The sequence below is a fragment of the Ascaphus truei genome, chromosome 12, assembly GCF_040206685.1.
Source record: "Ascaphus truei isolate aAscTru1 chromosome 12, aAscTru1.hap1, whole genome shotgun sequence".
Classification (NCBI taxonomy): Eukaryota; Metazoa; Chordata; class Amphibia; order Anura; family Ascaphidae; genus Ascaphus; species Ascaphus truei.
Genome location: NC_134494.1, coordinates 18,354,274 through 18,375,001, shown reverse-complemented (window position 1 = coordinate 18,375,001; position 20,728 = coordinate 18,354,274). Strand labels below are relative to the sequence as shown.

At 42.3% G+C, this 20,728-nt stretch overlaps 2 protein-coding genes across 7 annotated transcripts in view; one reads left to right on the top strand and one right to left on the bottom strand.

Annotated features, from left to right (window-relative positions):
* Positions 1-1,061, top strand: part of MUC6 (mucin 6, oligomeric mucus/gel-forming) — a 74,627-nt gene extending 73,566 nt beyond the window's left edge. For all 3 annotated transcript variants that reach the window (XM_075566856.1, XM_075566854.1, XM_075566853.1), the window contains one exon: positions 314-1,061. In XM_075566856.1, coding sequence (XP_075422971.1) covers positions 314-512 — 199 coding nt within the window. In that variant the 3' untranslated portion in view covers positions 513-1,061. The remainder of the gene's footprint in view (positions 1-313) is intronic.
* A 6,770-nt stretch (positions 1,062-7,831) lies between these two features.
* The window catches only part of AP2A2 (adaptor related protein complex 2 subunit alpha 2), a 57,442-nt gene continuing 44,545 nt past the window's right edge, over positions 7,832-20,728 (bottom strand). The window contains exons 13-24 of one of the 4 annotated variants that reach the window (XM_075566865.1): positions 20,274-20,505; positions 18,194-18,364; positions 16,751-16,897; positions 13,394-13,560; positions 12,906-12,983; positions 11,894-11,976; positions 10,570-10,659; positions 9,788-9,911; positions 9,462-9,578; positions 8,655-8,724; positions 8,186-8,320; positions 7,832-8,013 (exon numbers count right to left, since the gene is read on the bottom strand). In XM_075566865.1, coding sequence (XP_075422980.1) covers positions 7,936-8,013; positions 8,186-8,320; positions 8,655-8,724; positions 9,462-9,578; positions 9,788-9,911; positions 10,570-10,659; positions 11,894-11,976; positions 12,906-12,983; positions 13,394-13,560; positions 16,751-16,897; positions 18,194-18,364; positions 20,274-20,505 — 1,492 coding nt within the window. In that variant the 3' untranslated portion in view covers positions 7,832-7,935. The remainder of the gene's footprint in view (positions 8,014-8,185; positions 8,321-8,654; positions 8,725-9,461; positions 9,579-9,787; positions 9,912-10,569; positions 10,660-11,893; positions 11,977-12,905; positions 12,984-13,393; positions 13,561-16,750; positions 16,898-18,193; positions 18,365-20,273; positions 20,506-20,728) is intronic. The other 3 variants (XM_075566866.1, XM_075566867.1, XM_075566868.1) reach the window with 3 other exon arrangements.

The window sequence follows — 20,728 nt, the reverse complement described above, 5'->3', positions numbered from 1 at the left end:
TTTTTTTATTAAACCACAAAATGAATGATAATCACTTGGAAACAGATTTTGCTCTGTAGTCCACACAAAACTTGACTGGTCATTTTAAGGCTTGGCTACCAAATGATTAGATACAAACAAGATGATGTCCAAGAAGAAGGGAGGGGGGGGGGAAAGTGCAATATATTTTTTTATATTGCTAAAGCTTCTGTGACAGTCTCCAAAATATTCTCTGGGTGGATTCTTGAATGATCAGTGCTCTGCATAGAAAAAAGAAGAAGCTTGGCTGCAGCTTTTTGCAAATGTCCATCATGTCCTGTTCTTTGTGTCACAGGTACCACGATGACTTTCAATCAGTGGAAGGGCATTGCAGCTGCTGTATGCCAGTGACCAGCACTGTGGTAGTGAAGAACATTGAGCTTATATGTTCCGACTCGAATATACACATCACGCTACCCATCAAGATCTTCTCATCGTGTGTATGCAACTACCAACCCTGTGTCAATCCCAGCAGCAGCCCATCAAAGTATTGAGGAGTAACTAATCTCTACGCATTACACGATTCTTGCTTAATTCTTTCGGTTGCAGTGGGTTTTTTCCTGTGTTAGATAGGGGGCATTATTCTCCGATAGATACTACATGGAACCAGGTCAGCTAGTGGCCATATACACTAAGGATACACCAGCACTGTATAGTGTAATCATTATTTTTGTTACATATTTAATGAGAACAAATGTCCTTGTTGAATTTACATAACTTTGAAGAGGGAATAAAACACGTCTAGCTCTCTTGGGTTTGTATAAATTCCAACATAACCTCCGCCATCATTTACAGCAGATAATGAGTTACATCTGTTCTTGCATCTTACCTTTGATATTGCTAAAAAAAAAAAAAAAATACAATGCACTAAATAAAAGGAGTATAGATTTGCTATTTTCTTTGGTCACTTGCTGCCCAGGCATTTCCATGTGGCATCTGGGAGAAGCGCCTCACACGTCCCATAATGCTTTGCACAGGCTGGCAAGCTTGATTGTTTTTTGTTGTTGGTTTTTTTTTTCTATGAATAAAGTTTGGGTCGTGCACCTCTTGTTTTGTGTCGTATGTTTACCAAAGACCAAACCAAGTCAGCTACCCTGTGTATCTAACACGTATCCTACAAGAGCAGACCATTTATAAATGGTGAGACTATACCAAATGTATTCTAGACGCGATTTAGCATCAGAATTTTTATAAATCTAGATGTACAGTACATTAAATGATTTAGTATTATGCAACAATAAAAAGTTAATTCTACATTTACAAAACGTAAGCCAGATTGATCATCTCAACTTGTACTGCAAATTGATCTTTTAAGCAACAGTGCCACCTACTTTTAATAAGTGGTCACATATCCCGAATATTAGAGCAGTGATTCCCAACCAGGGGTTGGCAATACTGGAGCTGTTTGTGAGCTGTCTCCAAGGGGGTTCCCAACAAAAATCTGTAATGGCGACTCCCGGGCAGTAGAGTGGGTACCCGAGCCTGTGTGGGGACTGCGCACTTGGCAAGGTCACAAACTGCACCTTAGTGTGGGTGGTCCAGCTGTCTATTACTGCAGGAGCAACCAAAGTCATGTGCTGCTGGGGATGCAAAGCATCGTGGGGCGTGACAGTTAGCTCCTAAAGTAATTGACAGCTGTACCACCCATGCTGTATGCACACACCGAGGGGCAGTTTGGGGCTTATCACTTCCTATTGAAATAGGAAGGACCTTTCAACAGACTTTTTGTCCCAACCAGAGCTACTACCGGCAAGCCCCTCCAGATATTGGCATCTCGAGAATCAGGGGCTCCTCGGAGCTGAAATCAACATGGTTCATCTGCAAAGACCCCCTGCTTCAAACAAAGTAAAACAAGGGGTTGGGGGGGGGGGGGAGGAAATGAAATTAGGTAAAGCCACTTATAGTAAGTCAAACAATTAAAAACATTATTTCTGGAGTCAAAAAATATGGCTGTCATGAACACTCTCTTAGCCTTAGCTGGTTTGTAACTAGATCTTTTAGCATCAGCTCCAGGTTATTAGCCTGTATGTTAAAAGGAGTAAATAGGGTTGCCACGTTAAGTTTTAATAATACGGGCCGCTTAAATCCAGTATGAAAGTGCGTGTCATAAGCGATGAATGATTTGCAAATGCTTCTCGCTGAATGTGCGCTGAGCCAACAAGTAGCGCTGGGAGAAAAAGTAACACCGATTAGGGATGGGTGTCATATGAGATGACCAGGTGTCAGTTTCCTCATTTTATTTGAATAATTTAGTAAGGTGACATCTATCGGAAAAGGTAACTATTACATTCACTTAGAAATCTATAACGCTTTTACGACCAAATTTAATTCGTCATTTTAAGTTCAGGCATCTCATGGCACTAAAATACGGGGGCAATTAATGCGTCCCGACAGACCTTACCAGGACAAGTCAATGAAATCAGGGACAATCCCATATATACGAGACACCCGGCAACCCGTGTCTTCTATTTAAAAAAAGATGCATAGAAATGCTGAATCGAATGCTAAACGAAAGCACCGTGCACCCGAAGGAAGGAGGGCTGTAATGTCAGCCCCCTGAATGGTATCACAACAGTTAAAACAATGGGGGGCCTGCTAGACCATGTTGAAACTCGGCTACACCTTAGAGTAATACTGCTGCTTTAACTGCTGGTAATCCTATGGGATATGAAACAATCTCTGCCATTTCCTTCATGGCAAACCGTAGTCTTGCTGACTGACATTTATAACAGACATTTTAAGTAGAAACGATAAATTAAGTAGAAGTCTAATTGCGATAGTGCAGAGTAAATAAGCACCAAAGTATTATATGGTATTAGGCGATTCCTTTTTTTTATTTGAAAAAACAACTAATAATATAAGAAAGGCTTTCAAGAGTTCTCTCTTACTCCGGTCAAGCAATTCTGAATAGATGGTGGATGGTGAATACACTACGGATGGATGGATGGATGGTCTTATTGTTCCCGGTCCTTTTCATCCATTTATTGCCCTGTGTTTATTCACCATTCTCTCTACCATTTATTTCCTACCGCATCTGCCTTAGATTATCTTCTTTTTAATCTGTGTTTAACTCATTAAATATTTTGTAAATCGGTATTGCCGACCCGAGGAAGAGAGGGCCCTCTGAAAGCTTGTCTTATAATATCAATTGTTAGTCCCAATAAAAAAAAAAAGGTACTGTATTACCCAATACTGAAGTACTCATTTACTTTGCACGAAGCAGAAATTAGACACAAAAAACAAAGCGATTTAAAAAAAAAAAAAAAAAAAAACACTATGAAGTGTTAAAAAAAATTTTTTTTAAAAAAACTAAAAAATAATTCTTTTGGAATTTAGATTTTTTTTATACAGCCAGACCATTCTGACTATTGACATGCTAACTCCTACTAAAAATAATCAAGGATCTAAAAAATACACACTAAATGGAATCTTCAGCCAGTTTGAGCTTCTAACTTTGTGATGCGGATTTGAAAGTTTTTGGAGAACTTAAATATATTTGGTGTAAGTTTTCAGCTGTTTAAGGGGTTGTATGCCAGTAAGGTGTAAAAAGGCAGACACGGGGAACAAGAGGGGCCACTTCAACTGAACGAATAGTGGATGCATGACATAGCCCACCTGTGAAAACCGCAGTGTGCAAGCAGAGATGGTCCAGAATTTAAAATGCTTTTTGGCTACGGCATTAAGATATAGGTGATTAGCAAGTGAGATTGAGCTAGGATTGAGATTTGACAGAAAATATGTAAAATAGGTGAATCTGGGTACATTTTCTGCTTACAGTTTGTTGTTCCTATGTACCAAAAAAAAAAAGCAAAGAACAGGAGAAAAGCTGAACAGTTTGCAAAAATGTCCACAATATAAAATTAACGTGATTTGTAACCGGCGCTAACCACACCCAATCTGTGATTAAATAGTGCACAGAAATAAAGTAAAATTCAAAAATATTGTGTCAAGGTGATCTCTGATCAAATTCTCAACCTTCCAGGAATATGTACAGATTCCTTTCAATAGTTGCTTGTCCGGGATGGGAAGGGAGCGAAGATAGCAGGGATACACCATGAAAAATAGAATAGAAAGCATACAATAGTGCAATAAAGTTTTTTTCAATCTGGATATAGCATATAAATCTTAGCTCTGTAGCAATGCCTACTTACAGCAGGTCAAATAGTATATCGCATTGATCTACACAATTGGTAGAAAGGTGTCAGGATCTTCGAGAAAAACAGCCTTGGTTTACAGCATGGAATGTCAGCACATCAGCTCGGACGTCAGGAGATGTTATGGGATCAAAGTCATGCACAGCTGATCCCATGAAGGTTTGGGGGTGGGTGGTAGGGGTTATGCCAGATAGGCTTCCTTAGCCAATGATCCCATAACATCTCCTGACGTCCGAGCTGATGTGCTGACATTCCATGCTGTAAACCAAGGCTGTTTTTCTCGAAGATCCTGACACCTTTCTACCAATTGTGTAGATCAATGCGATATACTATTTGACCTGCTGTAAGTAGGCATTGCTACAGAGCCAAGATTTATATGTTATATCCAGATTGAAAAAAACTTTATTGCACTATTGTATGCTTTCTATTCTATTTTTCATGGTGTATCCCTGCTATCTTCGCTCCCTTCCCATCCCGGACAAGCACAATATAAAATTCACATCACAGGTGGGTGTGAAAGCTTAACCGTATGTACAAAAAAAACAAGCGCAAGTGACTTTAATATGCAATAAAAGGTACCACGATGTACAAAAAAATTGAATATGTTATTTATACTCCACTGCCCAACACAGATTTTCCTAGAAGTCTCTAAATAGAGGAGGGGGGTGGGGGGGAAGAGATGAAATGGTAGGACAGGAATTGCCTGGAGATTCTCCTCCGTGGTTTGGCAGATCAAGAGATCTCCACGTATACTTTAAAAAACAAAAAAAACAAACACACAGCATCAACGTCTCCGTCAGCAAAAACGCAGATGAAAAAATAAATTCCTTAGTGCCAATTCCAGAGGGTCAGGAAGAATGTTAGTGATCTTCCTGACTATCTGAAACAGGCAATGGTTCTAAAAGGATCGTTTCCTAGAAAGGCAATATGATGAAACATTGATAGAACCGGCTATGGAAAAGGCCAAAAAAAATTAAATCTGGTTAGGAAAACATTAATGAAAAGGGTAAAAATGAACTAGATAAGAAAGACAATACAATGTCAGATGTTATCTCTTATTACCAATTATAACTCTGCGGCACATACAATCAAAACTATTCTCAAGAAGAAAAGGAAGGTTCTACAAAGTAATCAAATTTGAAAAACGTTGTTGCCACCGATTCAAAAATGAGTTTATAAAAGAGCACAAACTGTTAAACGTTTTCTTGAACCAAGTAAAATAAGATCTGTAGATATAAAAATTCCTTCAAATACACACTGGTTACCGCCAAAACCCTCTGGTTAATTGTTGCTGCGGGAAGTGTTCAGTGTGCCAGTATGGTGAGGAAAATAAGGTATTCCATGCAGTGACCAATGAGACAAAAGAATATAAAATCAAAGCTTTTATACAGTAAATCGTACTACAACCTTTGTAGTCTACTTACTGGCGTGTCCTTGTGGTCTACAGGTATATCGGACGCACAAAACGTTTACTCAAAATCAGACTACGGGAATACATTACAAATATCAGAAAGGGTTTTCATGTTACACATGGTGTCACGTTATTTCTATAAGTTTCATAATCAGGACTCTATAGGTCTGCTAGTAGAAAGATCCCACCAGATCAGAGGCGGGCAGATGGGGATAAACTGGCACAACGAGAATCCATTTGGATTTATACTCCACTCATTTTCACCTAACAGGTTAAATGAGGATATTGATACAGGCATACCCCGCATTAACGTACGCCATGGGTCCAGAGCATGTATGTAAAGCGAAAATGTACTTAAAGTGAAGCACTACCTTTACCCACTTATCGATGCATGTACATCAATGCAATCGTCATATACCTGTACGTGCATAACTGTACTCTATAGTCTCCCCACTTGAGCACTGCTTTGGTACAGGTAGGGAGCCGGTATTGCTGTTCAGGACATGTTGACAGGCGCATGCGTGAGCTGCCGTTTGCCTATTGGGCGATATGTCCTTACTCGCAGGTGTACTTAAAGTGAGGGTCCTTAAACCGGGGTATGCCTGTATCTCCTTTCTGCAAGTCTATTTCCTCAAAAAGTCTCTCCCATTCAGCTTTAGGGATAGGTTGGGATATTTTAACCCCTCCTTTAGGTCGTAATGTTTATCTAAAAAGTGACAGAGCAAGTCGGCTTCGTGTTTTCCAATACATCTATAGTACTTTGTATACCAAACTGTATAATAATTCTCTTATGTCTAGAAATGGGCACATTTTTGTGGCAGATTTGGATCCACCGCAGATCGCCCTGTTCCTTTGGCCCATGGATTTCTGTGGATCAGTCCCAAAAATGGCGATTGGCTTTTTGCGGATTTTTTTTTCTTTTTCTTTAACACCGACAATCCAACCGCGGATTCTGCAATCCACTGCCGAATTTTAAGAATCCAAATCGGATTGGATTCCTAAATTCACTCAGCGAATTGCAGAATCCATGGATGGTTAAAATCCACCAGCAGATTGTATCCAAAGGCTGTTTTGGATTAATCTGTGTGGATTGAAACCAACAATCCTTGGGCTGATTTTAGACTGTGGAACGGATTTTGAATGGCAAATTCGAAGAAACCCGAGTAACGGATTTGAACTGATTCGCCAACCTCTATGTCTCAACTCGTGTTATGGGAAGGTATACATGTGAACACACACACACACACACACACACACACACACACACACACACACACACACACACACACACCTGTAAACTCAAACCCAGACCCACCTCACTGAGTGACTGATTCAGTCTCTCTTACTGTGCGTCTATTACAGACAGGTAAAGCCAGGTAGGATTCACACAGCGCGAGTCCCATTAAAACGGAGGAACTCCCGCTGTGTTAATCCGGTGGGACATTAGTCTGGAGACGGACACCACAGGACGAATCCTTTGGGCACCACACTTCCGACAAGTGTGAAAGCTTTTTTTAAATTGGAACCTCATGAGTTTGATACCACTTGTTTGATCTGTGTTTGTTTAGAATTAAACTGTGTTACACTACGGATGTTCTCTGCGCTTTTTTTCTTTTTTTCCAATATGTGCTGAAGGAGAAGTGGAAAACCTCCACCGGAGAGCTGCACACACCTGGAGAACACTAAATCAAGAACTGTTGTGGAACTTCTCTTCCCACAGATAAGAACTTGATCCTTTATCAAGAATTTTGTTACACTCATGGACTTTTATGTCATCATATTAATCTGTGTTTCGGCACTGTCACTTTTTTATTGGGTAATTTTCTGTGTATGTTCATTTAGATACAGATGTTGGATACTAGTATCCTCTTATATTTATATCAGTTTTGTTTACCACCCCCTATTTTTCCTCTCACTATATTATGTATGCCTTTCTTTTAAACTACATGGGGAGATCTTTTGATCTGCTAAACCAGAGGAGAATCTCCAAGCAACCCCTGTTCTACCAATCCATTTTTGGACTGAACCTATTAATGCTTTAAAAACATTGGTAGCATCTGAGTGGGCTTCCCCCACCCCACGGAGGGATTGAATATTGAGGACTATATTTTTCCATCACGAAACAGTTTGAGTATATCATCTGCACTCTTCATTTCAAAGGTTCTTGTGGTTCTCTCTCTCTCTAGGTGTGAAAGCTAGGATATAAAATAATAACAAAAGGTTGTCGTTTTTTGGAAAACGTCAAGACTGCGATGTGTAGGGAATATTTATTTTCACTGAGATGACAAAAGGATTGGAAGGCAGGAGGGGAGATCACAAGGACAAGGATTCTGGGACCAGCATGATTTGGGATTAAAACTGCTCAGAGAGCAGGTCACATAATCTCTGGGACACGTCTTCTTTACTTGTGCGTATGGTGAGCCGGTACATCTGTGCGGGAGAGAAGAAAACAGAAAACGCTGGTTAGGAAGCGGATGCCACGTACAAAGGCGCAACCTTATTTAGAACCAAAGTAAATAAATGGAAGGGATGTGTCCCTTGATTGATTGATTGATTAAGGAAGCTAAAATACCCTCTCCTTTATCCCCTGGGGTTTGCTCACCTGTGCCTGCACGTTGGGTTCGAGGCGTAGCAGGCATCCCACCTGTCGGGATTTCGTCTGGATGATACCGGCTGCCACGTAATTGGACGGGTTTGGATCAACATTTTCCAGGAGAGCAGGGCCGAATCCGATGATCTGTTGAAGGGGACAATGGTAACAAAGCCACAGAGGTAGAAGCATGGTGCACCTCCAAGGGGCTGAGACAGGACTTATTTGGATACTTTGTAACCAGCCATCCTAATAGCCGTCTAGCATGGGGCATCATTAGGGTTCTGCATGGTCAATAGGAGACTTCTTTCTCTGTTAATAGACTCACTGGATTCTCTGTATTGTCAGTAGGAGGCTTCACAGACTCCGTGGGATAACATGAGGCGGCTCTAGGTCCTTGGGGTATTACAAGGATTCTCTATAGGATCAGTAGAAGGCACCTTTCTGGGGTTTCATTGTATATAAAGTAAATTTTACCCACCTTTGCCTTTGTGATCTCGTTATCCATCGGATGCTTGGCCTTAAAAATGTTCTGTACCTCCTGCTGGGGGCTATGAGAGACATCACAAAAATTCCACTTATCGTATGTACCAGGGTTCACATGGGTAAGCGGCCTCAACTATGTCTGTGATCAATCACTACATACTAGTCTCATATTACAATCCAAACTAAAACAGCACTTTCCACAGCATGATAATAATAATAATAATAATAAATGGTTAAGCAAATGTATATCCCATTGGCACAGGGAGTTTTCAGTATGGTCACCAGAAGCTGGCCATGTACGCTTGCAAAGGATGAAAAATGACCTTGGACTTAAGGTATTTGGTGATAAAGTGGCAATCTTGAGATTTAATATGTATACATACAGGCTTAAAAAAAAAAAAGAAACTAAAATAAAGGTTACATTTACAATTCCAGAAAAGTTACATTAATTATATTTTACAAAGATTTTGACATTAAGGGGGAGGCGTCATTTAAAAAAAAAAGATTTAAGATTTTTCTTCAAATAGAAAGTAGAGTCATACATTTGTTCAATAAGAAGCAGTGGTACTCTGGAGCTTTATAGTGGCGCTTTGTAACCCATAGTACATTACATTTTAACACACACATCAGGTGCCCCTCAGCCATGAAAGAAGTGGACCAAAGATCTCTCCTTGAATAATAACATGACTCCAGCAGCTAGAAGTCTGTGCTGGTAGGGGCCGCCGCAACCCAACACAAAACCCCGATTCAGAATAACAAGGGGTAGTGAATGTAGAGACTTTCTGCTTCAAAACCACAGTACCTGCTGAGCTGCTTCCAGCGCTGGAAGAAATCCTGAGCCTCCATCTCGGTGGGCTGAAAGAACTTGTTCAGGGTGATGGGCAGATTCACGGAGACATTCTGGAAGGTCCCTCCATACCTAAAGATGAAAACTGGTTTAGAAGAAGGAAGATAGAGGGAGGGGGAAGCTGATAGAGAAGGGGGGGGGGCGGGGGTGGTCAAGAGAGAAGGGAAGGAGAGGGGGGCGGGGGATGGTTGAGAGACAATGGAAGGAGAGGTGGGAGGGAGAGGGGGGAGGCGGGTTGAGAAAGAAGGGAGGGAGAAGAATACGAGATAGATGAATTGCACCTGAACTGGATGTTTAGAACGGGATCTTCCACAAATTCTTCCACACATTCAATGTTCACCACCTGCTGCACCTGGGCACCTCCATCCACTGTGGGCTCCACCGGCTTAGACTGAAGATTCAGATGTGAATGATAGTCAAGGAAAAGTGAACTCACTGCAAGCTTATAGCTTAGGGCTTACTTATAGTCTTGGTTTCTTGTATACATGCGGGAATCGTAGAAGGTCTGCCACAAGATAGAAACGTTGGCTACTATTCTTTAGGGGACGAACCTGAGGAAGGACTTCAGTAAGGCAGAAACACTAGCCACTATATTTACAAACCTGATAAAAGTCTGACACAGGGGTAAAATGTTTACCAATATATTCCAGAAGATGAGAATACCTGATGAAGGTCTTTCATAGGGTAGACACATTGGCTAATATATTTAGATGACAGGGATACCTAATGGAAGTATCCCTGCAGGGAGTGCTAAAAAATAAATAAATAAGTAGCTAGTGTATTTAGAAGATGGTAATATCTGATGAAAGCCTCCCACAGGGTAGAAACACCGGCCAATATATTTAGAAAAGTTAGAAAATGGGAATCCTTATGAAGTTCTCCATCCATGAACAAAATCAAGAAGCCGATATCTAGATTAATATAAACGCAGAAACATTGTCTTTTTACATGTTCTATTAGACCTAGTAAATACCTGAAAGGAACTTCCCCTCACTGAGCAGAAACACTGGCATATATTTTAGATACAACATACAAGCTATTGTTAAACTGTATAAAAGGATATTGGCCTTCAGCTCATCTGAACATATCAGGGTTGGAGTGAAGCTCTGATACTGAGTGGACATCTTGTTGCCATAGAAGATAAACATGCGACCTGTGGAAACAGGAAAGGTGGAGCGTGAGGAGGTAGAGGGGAGTTGCTTTCAGGGAAAAGCTCCAGACAAACGATGGCACGGAAGTAAACTATTCATTTCATTGGTTCACCAAATTTTCACACAAGGAAATTACTAAATAAAACACCAACAACGAGAGAGAGCGATGTATCCAAGTCACAAACTGCACTGTGCCTTCAACCTGTCAATAGGGTATTTTGCTTTGCGAGTCAGCTTAGCATTTGGGCAACAGGTTCCTGAAGTAGGTAAAGACGAGGAGATACCCAAAGTAGCACTAACAACTAATACAAAAAAAAGGGGGAGAACCGGCGCCTCTAAAATATAAAATCTGACCAAATATTAAGTCCAACAAGAATCTGTTACTAACAACTAAGTTTATCATTTTTTTTCCCCGTTTAACAACTTTGCTACATGTGATGTGACAAATGGAGTAAAGATTGGTGTCAGGTGTAAGAGATATGTTACTCACATTGCAGATGCAAGCAAGATTTTTTTTAATGAAAGAGAACGGAAAAACAAACAGAACCAGTATTAAAGCAGGGGGTCTCCGGGGCGGAACCCTATTCATTTTCAGCTGCAGGGTTCCGATAGCCGCTCTGATCGTTAGCTGCTCACGTAATGGCCGCTTTTTAAAGCTCCCACATCCTGTGGGCCAATAGGAAGCCATGACATCATCCGGTGTGGCTTCCTATTGGCCCAGTTGACGTTGGCGCTTTAAACTTGGAGATACCGGCACCGCCTTTGGAGGTACCGGTATCTCTGGAAGCAGGGAGGCTCCACAGCTGAAATTAACGAGGTTCAAGTCCAGAGACCCCCTCCTCCAAACCTATGTTAAAAAAAAAAATCCCACTTGGATTTCTCCGTTAAAACATCACGTAGGGCTGTGATGTGACTCGCTTTGATCAGTTTTATATTTTGTAGTTGTCTTGATAGATCTCTGTTGTATTTATTTTGGATATGATTTATAAAAAAGTTGATAACTTTTGACAGTGTGTGCGCGTTTCTAGGATTTCATGGTGTGATTTGTAGAATTGATGGCAAACCTGATTCTCTGACACTTGGGTTTCTTTTGAGCTCCTCCAACTCTTAAAATATTCTCCACGAGAGAAAACCTGCCGGGTTTGTAAGATGTAGTGAATTCAGTCTCATGCCCTGTGTATTCCTATCCTGACTGCCCAGCTCGCGTATTGGTGAGTGCGGACGCTATTGGCTCACCCAGATTTTGCCGAAATTCAGATTTCAAGCCGATTTGGAGCAGCTGGTTCTCGAAAAGGACCCCATTATTCTTACAGACAAACCTAAAGCAGGAGAGCGAAAAATGAAAGAGGAAAAAAAAAAAAAAGTGATCGAGGGAGAGGGGGCAGAGAAAGTGAGAAAGGGAACGATGCAGCAAACAAACACAAGATAAAGAGAAGAAAAACCAGATGTAGAAAAGAGAGGGGAAGAAATGGACAAGAGTTATTGAAAAAGATTGATCGTTCATTCAAATCAGCAATGCAAAACCACTGATGTACATTAAAGAAAAATAGGCGATCGCTGGTGAAACCGAAGCGGTGATCAAACAACAAGATGTAGTCATGATATGTGTGACCTCTTCCCCGCCAGAGAGGCCAGAAATGCATTGCACTCCATATCAGATTTGTGCTGCAATATATGCAGGGGCCTCTCAAGCAGCAAAAGTATAAAATGCGTAGATAAAGGATAGTCAGACACCCACACAATGCATGCAAAATCACCAGGGGACCCGTGATTGATACCCGTGATTTAAGACGGTTAATTATTTTTGCATGCAGCGGACTTCCTGGTTAATGCACCAGTGCCAAAATAATGCATGTATTTTGTATTTGTTTCTCTTTATCAGGTCTGATCAATGTTGCACTTCATATTTCCTCTTATATAATATACAAGATGTTTATTTACAGTCTACCTTACATCTATAAGATCTGATCACATACAGCACATTTCCTCTGAAACAGGAGACTTCAACATAATATATATGACTTAATTGCAAGCGACCTTTTTCATTTGTCTTTGGCATGGATACAGAAAATGGCAAATGAAACGAAATGACACCCCCCCCCCCCTTAAAACCCAGCGTGTACGGCAGCTTTAATGCCACAGACGCATGCAGAGTATGAAAAAGCAAGGCTGCACGTGGGCCCCAGAAGCCGGATCGTAGAAGAAACCAGATGTGTTTGCTGCACTGGGTAGGGAAGAGGTCGCTTACTTGTGGAAGTGATCCTCTGCATCGAGCTCGGAGGGGGCAGCCTCACCCGATGCCCCTTCCGAAGGAGCTGGGACATCGCTGTACCAGGCAGCGGAAGCAAAGAGAGGGAGTCGGAAGGGAGAAGAGAGGAGGCAGCGACACGGAGCGTGGTTAGTCCCCCTTTCCCAGCAAGCCGTTCAACAAATGCCAAGTCTATTCTGCACAGGCTACCTTTCTCACCCCTGGGTAGTGTTGATGGGGTGGGGGCCAACTCCAGCATTAACCCCTTCACTGCCAATTGTGTCGATGTGGGCGAGGAGTGCCTCTGACAGTGAAGGGGTTAAAAGGGAATTTTCAGCCCCAATTCAAACTCTGGGCACGGTGGACATCCCATGGCGATCACAATCTCCTATCTACCATGTAGGATGGTCTTTAAGAAGCATCAAGTCTATTATTATTATACACACACACACACACACCCCACATCCCCTTGAGTCAGCCGCACATACCTTGAGAAGTTATCCTCGGGTCCCGTAGCAACCGCACCAACAGGGAGAGCCGCGTCTGCAAAGACATCTACTAGCAGGCTGCCGGTGGAAGAAAGAACGGACGTGACAGGGCCAGAACCAGGGGGGGCTCCAAGGCCCAGCAAGTCGGCAGACGGGGAGGGAGTGGACTGTGAAGAGAAGGGAGGAGGCAGGGGGGAGGGAGAGGAGAGGAGAGGGGGAGGGGGGGGAGAATAGTAATTTTAAACTCTTTCTGCAACTAGAAAAGTTTCAACATGATGCCAAGTCATTAACAAGACGGATCCATGCTGTATTGTCCAGACACCATCATATTGCAGCACAACAGGTGCCTCATGCACAGATATTTCAACACTGAACACGGACTGGCTGACAGTTTCTCGAGATACAGAATTCTCCCTTGTGCTGCATCCAGACACTTTTTCCAATAACCGGTTCCCTACTGCCGTCTGATAATGAATACCCTTATTGATTAGATTGCAAAAGGGACATCACGTCCCCTCTTTTGTCTGGGAACCCTCTAATTCAGCTGCAGCAGGTGCCGTATGCATGATGCTTAAACATACTATAATCTGACTGGCTCAGTGTAGATAGATGTGAGGTTCGGAGATCGTTGGGATCTACTACTATCAACGCCTTGTGCTGGTGGCACGCTCTGGAGCCAAGAACAAAAGCCATTCTGTGAGTACTACCCATATCTGAGTTTATGTTAATTTGTCTACACAATATGATCAATGCTATTATCGTTTACACACTAAGTGGTTATCTCCTATAAGTGTGGTGGTGAAAAGGTTAGAGCAGCTTCCATGTCTTTCCTTAGTATACAAGTGAAAAAAGGCAGTGCACTGCCTAAAAAAGCAGGAGGCGGCTCACAGGTGCATAAATAAAAACGGCTTTATTCCATAAGTGGATCAGACGTGACCCCTAAGAGCAACAGCAGGAAACACGGAGTCATTCCTGAGGGTTCCCATGCCCTTATTCAACACTGTATGGGATAATCTATGAGCCTGAAGAAGCGGCGAAACGGGTAGCTCCTTCCTTGTTTGTTTCTGACCCACGGGGGCCTCCGTAGTCAGTGTGTGCAACCACAGTCGCACGTAGTGCTTCCATCTTCCTGTTTTCCGGACGCGGAGACCGAGTTATCTGCAACAGGACGCCTCACCTTGCTACGACAGTGAACCTGGGACTTGTTCGATGTGAGTGATTTGTGAGTTGTTGCTATACTCCAATAAATGTATTGATGTATATGCTGATACATTTGCCTCACTTACCCTACACTGCTACACTTGGGAGGAACCGTGCCATCTGCTGGCAGAACAGAGGGAACTCTCTGCCAATACCTTGCTTGTGAGCGGACATTTGATTCCTGTCCTGTTGATCAGTGTGGACGGGTTTGAAACCCCACAGATACCAATTGTAGTATCTGTACTTACACTTGGCCGTGTAAGTATTATAGACACCAGTTATATTTCATTATGTTCATATCCCCCCCCCCTCTCCCTCAGGAGGCCCTACCTCCTTTTGGATTTTCATTTGCGATCAGTTTGTTAGATACTTTGATTGTGTTAACCCCTTGCTCCCCCTGTTTTCCGTTTCTCATCATATACTAAGGGTCTTGGATGGTCCCTCCTTGGGGTTGAAGCAGAAGGGACTCCTAGGTCATCTTTCATTGTATAGAGAGACCTTATCTGTTGGTAACAATATTTATTTATTCATATTTTGGATTTAGAGGTTAAGGCAAGCGCCTGGGAGTTCTGTTCTATACGGACTGTACATGCCCAGTTTTTTCCCTAGATTTGAGGTTCAGTTACCCTTTTTGCTGTCTGACTTAATCTTGTGTAAAACTTGTCAGTTACAAATAGGATTTTTCAAAAGTGCTGAGAGCGCATGAAAAGTTGAGAAATGGGAGAAAAACCAAGTTGAATGTTTATAAGACATTGGATGGTACCAAGGACTTAAGATAAGAATAGTGGCAGAATGCCCAGGATATCTGTGGATAACGTGTACAGGACAATATATAGTGTTTTCTTATATTGCTCATTATACAGAGATAAGGTATATAGGCTTTGCCTAGAGGCATAACAGATCAGAATACCACCTACGGCCAAATCTCGATTCTCGATTGTGACCTGCATTGCATGTACTCGCTTGTTAGTTGCCTCTAGAAGAATAAATATTTCAGAAATGCAAGAAATCTGTCTTGGACGCTTTCATTGGGACGATTGCCTAAGGAACTACATTTGTTCACATTTTCTGCTCTTCTTTTCACGCAGATGGTTATCAATGACTCAGACTGCTGCTCTCAGTTATGTCTGGACACCCCCTCATTACACTAAAACAGGAGCCTTATGCACAAGGCTCTTTCACACCAACACTACGAGATGCCCAAAAGGCTGCTATAAATGCAATAATCCTCATCTACAGAACAAGCACTGTAACAACCACTCTCCACGTGGCCCTGTATATAAAGCAATCAAGGGTATATACAGTAGTAGCCACCTTTACTAAGCAGTTTTATACTAGCTGTAGCGCACTGGCATTTCAATGTAAGGTGTCTTCCAGCGACGGACAATGTTATATGGCAGCAGACTGCTGAGTAAATATGGGCTATTGTCCATTGTAACCAAACCCCTGGGTGTCTCATTGCATAGATGGCGTCAGCTCACACACACTAGTCAGTCCCAACTGAAGCAACCGTTCAATGTTAGTGATGCTTTTGTCAACACCACAAAGAGATATGACCAAAACACCAGTGTGTTTCTCTGTGCTTATGTAATGCAAGAGTCAAGTCTTCCATGCACAGGTTAAGTGAAACAGCACACAGCTTTGTTAAGTCCAAACTGGAAAGCATAGTTCAAAGTGCATTCACTCTTACTAGGTAAAACATAACACTTTCTAAGACTTAGGATTGGTCACTTCATGATGTATTCCTTCTTTAAAAATGGCAGGCTACATATTTTTCATTTCACGCCGTCTATAGAACTGCTGGGGTCCTCTGGTACATGCACCCAAATTAATATGGGACTACATTTTTTGGTAGGATTGCAGCTTTATTCCATTCATTGCAAGATGGGCCCTCGTGACAGAGGTAACAATGTTGAGTATTTTAAAGTAGATAAACATACAAATAATAAAGGTTATAAATGGAAAATGGAATAGTGATTTTAAAAAGGAAAGTTGTAAGGCACCCATATAAAACGCTGTAAAGCCCTCTTCCTATGCTAGTCCCATTCATTTCAACCGCAAAGGAAGAGGTCTTCACAGCGTAAGGAATAGGGTCCTGTGTGTTTAAGAGTGAATGCATTCTTATTATCTTCATGCCACTCCTCCAGTCTAAAGAACCTGGCAGATTGGCAGGCCTGCTATGGGGTGGTCTATTCTAGAAAGTGGGCACTGGCTGCTGGGCATCAGGAGAGAGGATGGACGAGGGCGCACGGCCCAGATGGTATGATCGTCAAAGACATTCACGGGATGGGCGACAGGTTGGACCTGTCACAGAAAGAGTCAGAAGGGAATAAAGAGGGAGGCATAGATGGCAGAGGTAAAGCAAGGAAAAGTACAAGGATGTAGGCAGAGATGCGGACAACAGATAGACCACCTAACACACCCAGTCTGCCCATCTTCCAAAGCTGCTGTGAAACCTCAGACTTGATTTACCCCTTGTTTTTACCCATTTAGGACAGCCATGTGTTTATCCTGAGTATTCGTAAATTATTTTAATGGTATTAACTTCCAACCCCTCCTATGTGGCTCCTCCATTTAGCCACCACACTTTTAAAGAAATACTTGATGTTTCGCCTCAGGGTCTCTCGCTCTAGCGTCACAGCATGACTTCCCATTGGGAAGTATTTTCAAGTCTTGCCACATCTCCCTCTCCCTTCTTTCTCCCTGCACATGTCGAGGTACATTAGAATGACATAAAATCAGAAAGATGTGGGAACATCATTAAACCAGCCTCAGAACTAACACAAAACAATCTCAGGACTAGAGGGGTGGAAGTAAAAACAACAAAAATAACTAAAATCAGTTATATAGACACAAGGGCACTAACTCTGCAAGTGTAAAACGGAGCAAGAGATGAAATATAGTCTAGGTTCTTGAGCAAGTATGGAAAATGGGATGTCAAGGTGAGGTAGATGGTCCTTACATGGTGTCAATCTGTGGTCCTATGAATAAGATCATTCATCAGCTTTGTTTCGTAGAGCAACTCCTCACGTAATGGTAAGAAACTGACCACCAAGAACATTGGGTGGACCTCGTGAGAATTAAAAAGGCAGAGGCAGCACTGGTGAGAAAGGTATCCTTGAACTTATTACCCTGAGAGGACCAGTGCCAGACTAGCATCCAGCTTTCCTGACAAAGTAAGGTCCTGAACCAATTGCCCAAGTCGTTGAATCTTAAAAGGTGACAGACAGTGGTTCCCTTCCCTACACACACCTGAGTCAAGCTCTACAAGTTGCAAATCCTGAATACCTGCAGGTTGCAGCCTGGTCGTTCACAAGCTTTGGATTTCCCTGTCCCCTAAAGAATCAAGACCATGCGTCTAAGAGAGACGTTGAGTCTTAAACAGTGCAGGTATTGGATCTCAGTGTCCCTTGTAAAGTGACACCATAAAATTACACCCTTCCACACATTCCCTGAGCCACTCAGACTTAAAATAACAGAGGCATTAGATCGCTTTACAGTCAAGAAATTGCAAGTATTGGCTACATATACGGCTCACACCCTAAAGGTGTCCAGCTTTGTTACCCTATGCCCATGTTGAGGAGCTGATCTTGGACGTACCACTGTGCTGACAGGGGCGGGCTCAGTGCCCCCATTCAAATCAGACGTACTCTTCTCCTTCTTGGTATCTTCTATGTCCGTCACTGTGCTGGGGCCCTTCTTCTTCTTTAGCTTGGCCAGGATGGAACTCTCTCGCTCCGGGAAAGGTGGCATCTCCTCCAGAACGGTGGCCTTGCAACAAAACAGAAGGTATGATGGGCTATATTTACTAAGCAGCTCAAAACCTTGGGGACCCCTCGGTTGAAGAGATACTTAACAGTGCAGGTACGGGTACACCCTCATGAAGAATTCAATATGGCCACCAGCATCGATGATGCCTTCCTATTGGTCTGCGAATCCCGCAAGATTTGGCAGACATATTGTTTCGAAAGGAGGGAACTTTAAACCTTGTACGTTCACCAGTAAAGTATCTCGGGACCTGGGACTCCCACGGCTAAAAGTAGCACGGTGCAACTATGCATGATCCCCCGATTCCAAATATGCAAAAATCACTCACACAGGCAGAACTGCTGCTTTAAGGAATGTTATGCCTATTTATTTGAATGAGCCAAAGAGGCGTCATATGGCGTAAAAGCATTTAATGAATCAGCTCCAATAAGTACAATGCTAAGGACTCTAGAAATCAGCGCAGGAACAGGGATAACAGCTTGAGAGCTCTATGAGGCAATCTTCTCTCAGACATGGAAACACAACTAGTTATGTCTAGGTTCATTTAGAGGTGCAGCTCCATTTAGTATCCCACACAGGAGTTGCAGTTTAGTGCAAGCACTCCGCTTCAGAATGTAAGTTATATTTTATGGTTGCACACAAAATATTTATATTTAAATAGTGTTGCACTTATTCACTACATTTCATAGGTTTGCAGCTACTAAGTAGGTCTAATTGTGAAGAGTACACATTTTTATCCATTAACCCACTTTGCTACTTTGCAATGCATTGCTGGTTCTTCAAAGGTGTTTGTACCCAACTGCGAAAAGAACGTAGCAGCAAATACAACCTCACACATTAATTACAAATGAGCAGAAGAAAGAAAAAAACAGTGGCCGATGTTTTGTTTAATTTTAAATAAAGTTTCATCCATTTAAAAAAAAAAAAAAAGGGGGGGGAGAAATTAGAAGATTTTGACAAAGATCAAGATACAAAAGGGAAAATAAAGACAATTTGTCAAAAAATAGTGTGGTTGCACCTTTAACGTGACAAGGCATTTCTTTTATACAGTGTAATAACCACTGCTATATTCTTAATTTAACCTGTACCAATTTAGGTAGTTACCCTACTTCCCGCACCACTAATATATATTACAGATGTGTCACTATAGCTCTACCTATAGCTTTGTGGACTCTACTTAACATCCCCCTAAACTTTACCCAATTATTTGCACCTTAAAGCAGCAATCCGGCATCACCAGTAAGTATAAATCGGAAAACTGAGGGAGACACAGAGCTGAAAAAAATACTCCACCACAGCTCCAGGTATGTAAAAAAATATATCAATGTAATATTCAGACAGGATTGCTCCTTTAGGGGCGTATTCTATCAGCCAAAACGGCCAATAAGGTTATTTTCAGCCGAAATTCCCCATCAGCTTCGGCTGACCAAGGCTAAGCCCCTTGACCGTTTTTTTTTGGTGAATATTGGACCTGTTTAATCATTTTTTTGTTGGGTGAAACCTCTAAGTTATTTGGCATGGTTTTGTTAGTCGTTTCATAATAAGCTCACACCAACAGCACTTGAGGCAATTTAAACATTTGGTGAGATTACCAACAAACCTATTGGTTAGAGTTAAAAGCCAGTGAAGTCTGTGGTGCAAAACATTGCATAACCCTGCGCATACTCAATTGTATTTGTAGTACAGGTTGGGAACCCCCGGTATAAAACAATTTGGGGGTTATTCGTTGAAGTGTGATGGTGCTAATTGGTACACTATCGCACTGAAACTCCCATTGACTATCGCAGCTTAATAAATAACCCCCATCTGCTCACATTTACTAAGTGACATATATACCATAAGACACCTCCTAAAGGTGAAAGTCCCCTTATGGCCTACATCCCCTAACCCTAGAAGCTCCTCCGAGACGTACCAGGATGTCATTGCTGGCGATGGAGCTGAGCCGCAGGTACTCCACTGCTCTCTGCTGCAGCTCCACATCGGCGTTCCGGAGCTGGCTGTCACTGCGCAGCACGTCCTGGATGGTGGGCTTGATTTCGGGGAACAGGTTGATGAATTTGATGTAGGCGGAGAGGAGCAGCGCCCGCGTGGGGACGCTGCACAGGTGGAACTTGGAGTGCAGCAGGTTAAACTGGATCAGGGGGCTGGGAGGAGAAGGAAGAGGGAAACCGTTGAGATTAAAGGATCAGTCCCTCCAAAGAGAGCTCATGGCAGTGGCATGTTATGGGTTCAATGCAAGTGTAAAGGCAGCGGTCACTCATAAATTGAACTTAAAAAGTAGCATTATTGTGTTTACATAATCCTACACGCATCGGTCCCAGCGGGGTCCAAAACGCATATGATTATGTAAACACAATAAAGCTACTT